The following is a 3991-nucleotide window of genomic DNA, read 5'->3' as shown; positions in this document are numbered from 1 at the left end:
GCTTTATTACTGAAAAAATTAAAACGTAACGCTCAATATTAACAACAGGACAAATTATATTGGCCCTTCTTCTTTGTTGACTAGCAATGCTGGTAAACAAACACTTCCAAAAAAAAATTAAAAAAGATTTGGGCTTTTCTTCCTCAATTGGAACTAGTATATTAATGCAAAAGCTAATCTGGTCTAAAAGACTTAATAGATCAAATAAAATATACGCTATAAATATATAAAATTATAAATAGTTTAGTTTGTATATACTTGCAATACATTTATAAAAAAAATTAAACTATCGATCAGGTGACCTTAAAGAATAAACTTTAAGTACCTGCACATATGTAATACTCCTCATCTAGAATTATCAGTGTAATGGAGTAAAAAGTAAACTTCATGTTGGTACTGTACATATGTAAATAATGAATTCCCTTAAGATAATTATTTGTATATAGTGTCAAAATCTGACCTTTTTACATTTTAAATTTTTTTAATTAGAATTTCTCTTTTCGTCATTGTACATGATGAGTGAAATTATTTATTCAAAAAATAAAGCAATCATTTGCCACTAAGCTAAACTACAGTGACAATCTCAGAATTATTTTGTACTAATAAAAGGGTTCAGGGTTCAGGATTTAAGGTTTAGGGTTTAGGGTTTAGTTCCTATTATTGTCTGTTTTGTTTGATACAATTTTCTTATAAACTCGTAAAAAACACATTTTATAATACAGAAACTAAATGATTAAATAGCCATTAGCTCAAGAAAATATATAGCTAGTAATTACACAAGATATGTATATTAGCTAGCTGCTATAAGTATTTTTGAATGATCTATCAAATGTTTAACTTTCCTTTTTATATTTTTAAATGAAAATCTTTACAGGCGCACAAATATTATTACATGTTTTGAGACTATAAGTTTGGGAAGTCCTATAATCATATAAATATGATGATATTTTCAAGGCTGCAAATTTCAGAATAAGTTGACACACAAGGGGTCTCCCATCTCAAGTTTATTATATGGAACATTTTATTTTACTTTATAAGAGTTAATGTGACTTATCTTTGAAGATAAATATAAGATTAAATCAACTAGATTTTTAAAATAACAATTTAGATATTTAAAAATAATATAATACAAGTATTGTGAGTTGCAAATTATAATAAAATAAAATATCAATCAAAGCTCACATAATTTAAATATATTGAGAAACGAAAAATGTCATATAAATTGAGACAGTGACAGTAAAAGTATATTCTCTTCGCGTTTTTGGTGATCTCAATATAATATTATTCTCTTTTCATCATATAAAATCCTTTTCATATTTATTAAGGATAAAAGTGACAAATAAATACTTAATTTTACTTCAATTCTTTTAAAAAGTAAAAACTATTTTAAATCAATTATTTTTAGCAAGTAGAACAACTTAAAATGATGCTGAGGAAATATTTTATAACTTGAGTGTATATATTACACAAGCCATTAATAAATGTCTCCTAAGAACCCCACACACAGACCTTCCTATGTCCCCTTTCCATGATACACTCCTTATAAAATCTCCCTACAAGTCCACTATTAGCCCCACCTTAACTAGCTTCCTCTCAGTTTCTTCATTATCTGCACCGTTTCCTAGTCTGCTCGTGTGCACTTCTATCTTTTATTTTTCTTTTCTTTATTAATATGGCTTCTGGTACAGGGTCACCTTGTGGTGCATGCAAATTCCTGCGCCGCAAGTGTGCCGCGGACTGTATTTTTGCTCCTTATTTCTGTTCAGAACAAGGCCCTGCTAGATTTGCAGCCATTCATAAGGTGTTTGGAGCAAGTAATGTTTCTAAATTGTTGCTGCATGTTCCGGTGCCTGATAGGTGTGAGGCTGTTGTTACTATTGCTTATGAAGCACAAGCAAGGATCAAAGATCCTGTCTATGGCTGTGTTGCACATATTTTTGCCTTACAACAACAGGTAACTTAACTTCAATCTTTCATATCCTAATATATGCTCATGTTTATATAGCCGTAGAGAGACTTTTGCTTTGCGAGTTGTTATGATAAGGTTTCAGCAGAATTTAGTAACTTTGGTTCATACTCCCGTGTTTATCTTTAAGAATTTCATTATATATATAAAAATTATAATTAGAACCCAGTAACGTAAAAGAACTTACAAAATTCCAAACTCATAAGTTTCAAATCTTGATTATAGCTCGAGATACCATTGTGAGCTCAATATATATATGAGTTTAATTTCTGTGCAATAACCCTCTGGTTCCCTATTCTGTTTATGTTCTTTGGTCTCTAATCAAAAATAAAATAGTCACTTCAAGAAGAAACCTTAAAAGTTTATATACATCCTCATGAGTATAGCTTCTATAGTGATATAAATAGGTAACCGTCAGTAACAAGTTGGATTAATAACCAGTACAAAAAGGTAGCTAACTACTAGGTTATTTTTGTGATAATATATGTAAAATTTCTTTGCACTGTGAGTATATATGAAAGTTACATAATTCCTTGTCGTCAAGTTTGACATTTTTCATCTATATTTCTGGTTGTGTTCTTAAACCCTTTGAAGTATGAAATGGAAATTTGTCGTATTACCACAAAAAAAAAAAGCAAATTTGTTGCTAATGGGAAGTATGATTGACTTGAGGCAATTATATATTGGAGAAAGCTGCTTATAAAATGCCTTTTGGATGCATTAATAATCACTGCTTTTGTTTTAAGTTCCTGTGTTTGGTTTGAATGAAGAAAAAGTAATTGCTCTGGCAACCAAACACAAAACTAATAGTATTATACTAGTTTTCTTGAAATTTTTTTTCCATTCAAAGCCAAAAAAAGATTTTCTTCCATTAGATGATCTATTTGAAATAAATTTAAATTTTTAAAATGTTTTCTCATAAAGTATTTCCCGTCTACCAAATACACCCTTAATGTCATATTTTGATTCTTTTACTACTTGATTAAGGTCAAAACATAGAGATATATCTTGTCCTAGCTAGTATGAGAACAATGCTTTAAAAGCTTACAGAAAATGCAAATTGCAAGTAGCACTAAAATAGAAAGTGGCTTTTATTGTTGTAAATTTTCAAGCTTTCCTTTCTTGGTAATTGATTTCAATTTGGTTATATTTGTAGGTAGCATACCTTCAAGCTCAACTTATGCAAGCGAAGACTCAGCTGGCACAAAGTTTACTCAACAATTCAAGAAATTCAGAAAATTCTTATCCTCAATGGTCCAACGATATTGCATCATCAGTTGGGCTAATGGCGTCATCTTTCCCAACAAATAATAACAATAATCCAACATATACTATGAACTCCAATTCCTCACCACAGAGTTCACTTGAATCATTAGAACATTATAGTGATGGAATGAATAACAATAATAATGTGCAAGAGATACAGAGTCGAGATCAAATGTTTTATCATCAAGGGGCCTATAGTAGTAGTAGTAGCAGGAAGAGACCTTCTCAATCTGAGCTGGGTGAACTTCAAGCATTGGCTCTTAGGATGATGAAAAGCTAATTATTAGTAGTATTACCCTTTTAATTTCTTTGTTTAATCTAAATCATGTGTACATAGACTATGAGAAAAGAAACTTTGATCCCATCATATATTACCCAAGAGCAAAGGAGGCTTTTTTCCCACGGAGATTATATTACTGCAAAAATGATCTTTAATTTTCTTATCTGTGTTTCTTGCGAGCCTGGGATCTAGTTTCACTAGATTTAGAATGAATGTGGTCTTATTATACTTTCTTGTTTTTTTTTTTTAAATGTATAGCAGCTCAGTTGAATTTACAAAACTTGTTTGTAGATTCACTTCAAGTTAGCTCCTTACTAATACTCCATCTAGTTCATACTAAGGGCTCGTTTGGTTGGAAATAAGTTATCCCGAGATAATGAATCTCCAAAGTTAACTACTCTCATCTTCAAAAGGGGTACAAGTTATATGCCCTCCACCAAGGAACTCCTAGTTAGTAGGGATGTCACATTAAAGAGTAT

The 3991-nt window shown here is 30.5% G+C and overlaps 1 protein-coding gene across 1 annotated transcript; it reads left to right on the top strand.

The window, feature by feature from the left end:
- The first annotated feature begins 1576 nt into the window (after positions 1–1576).
- LOC107853239 (LOB domain-containing protein 16) lies at positions 1577–3731 on the top strand. The gene is made up of 2 exons (XM_016698236.2): positions 1577–1954; positions 3123–3731. Exons 1-2 carry the CDS (start codon positions 1673–1675, stop codon positions 3510–3512), a joined length of 672 nt encoding a protein of 223 aa, XP_016553722.1. The 5' UTR covers positions 1577–1672; the 3' UTR covers positions 3513–3731.
- Positions 3732–3991: the final 260 nt, after the last annotated feature.

The sequence above is a fragment of the Capsicum annuum genome, chromosome 3 (genome assembly GCF_002878395.1).
Source record: "Capsicum annuum cultivar UCD-10X-F1 chromosome 3, UCD10Xv1.1, whole genome shotgun sequence".
Lineage (NCBI taxonomy): Eukaryota > Viridiplantae > Streptophyta > Magnoliopsida > Solanales > Solanaceae > Capsicum > Capsicum annuum.
This window is presented reverse-complemented; position numbering and strand designations above follow the sequence as displayed.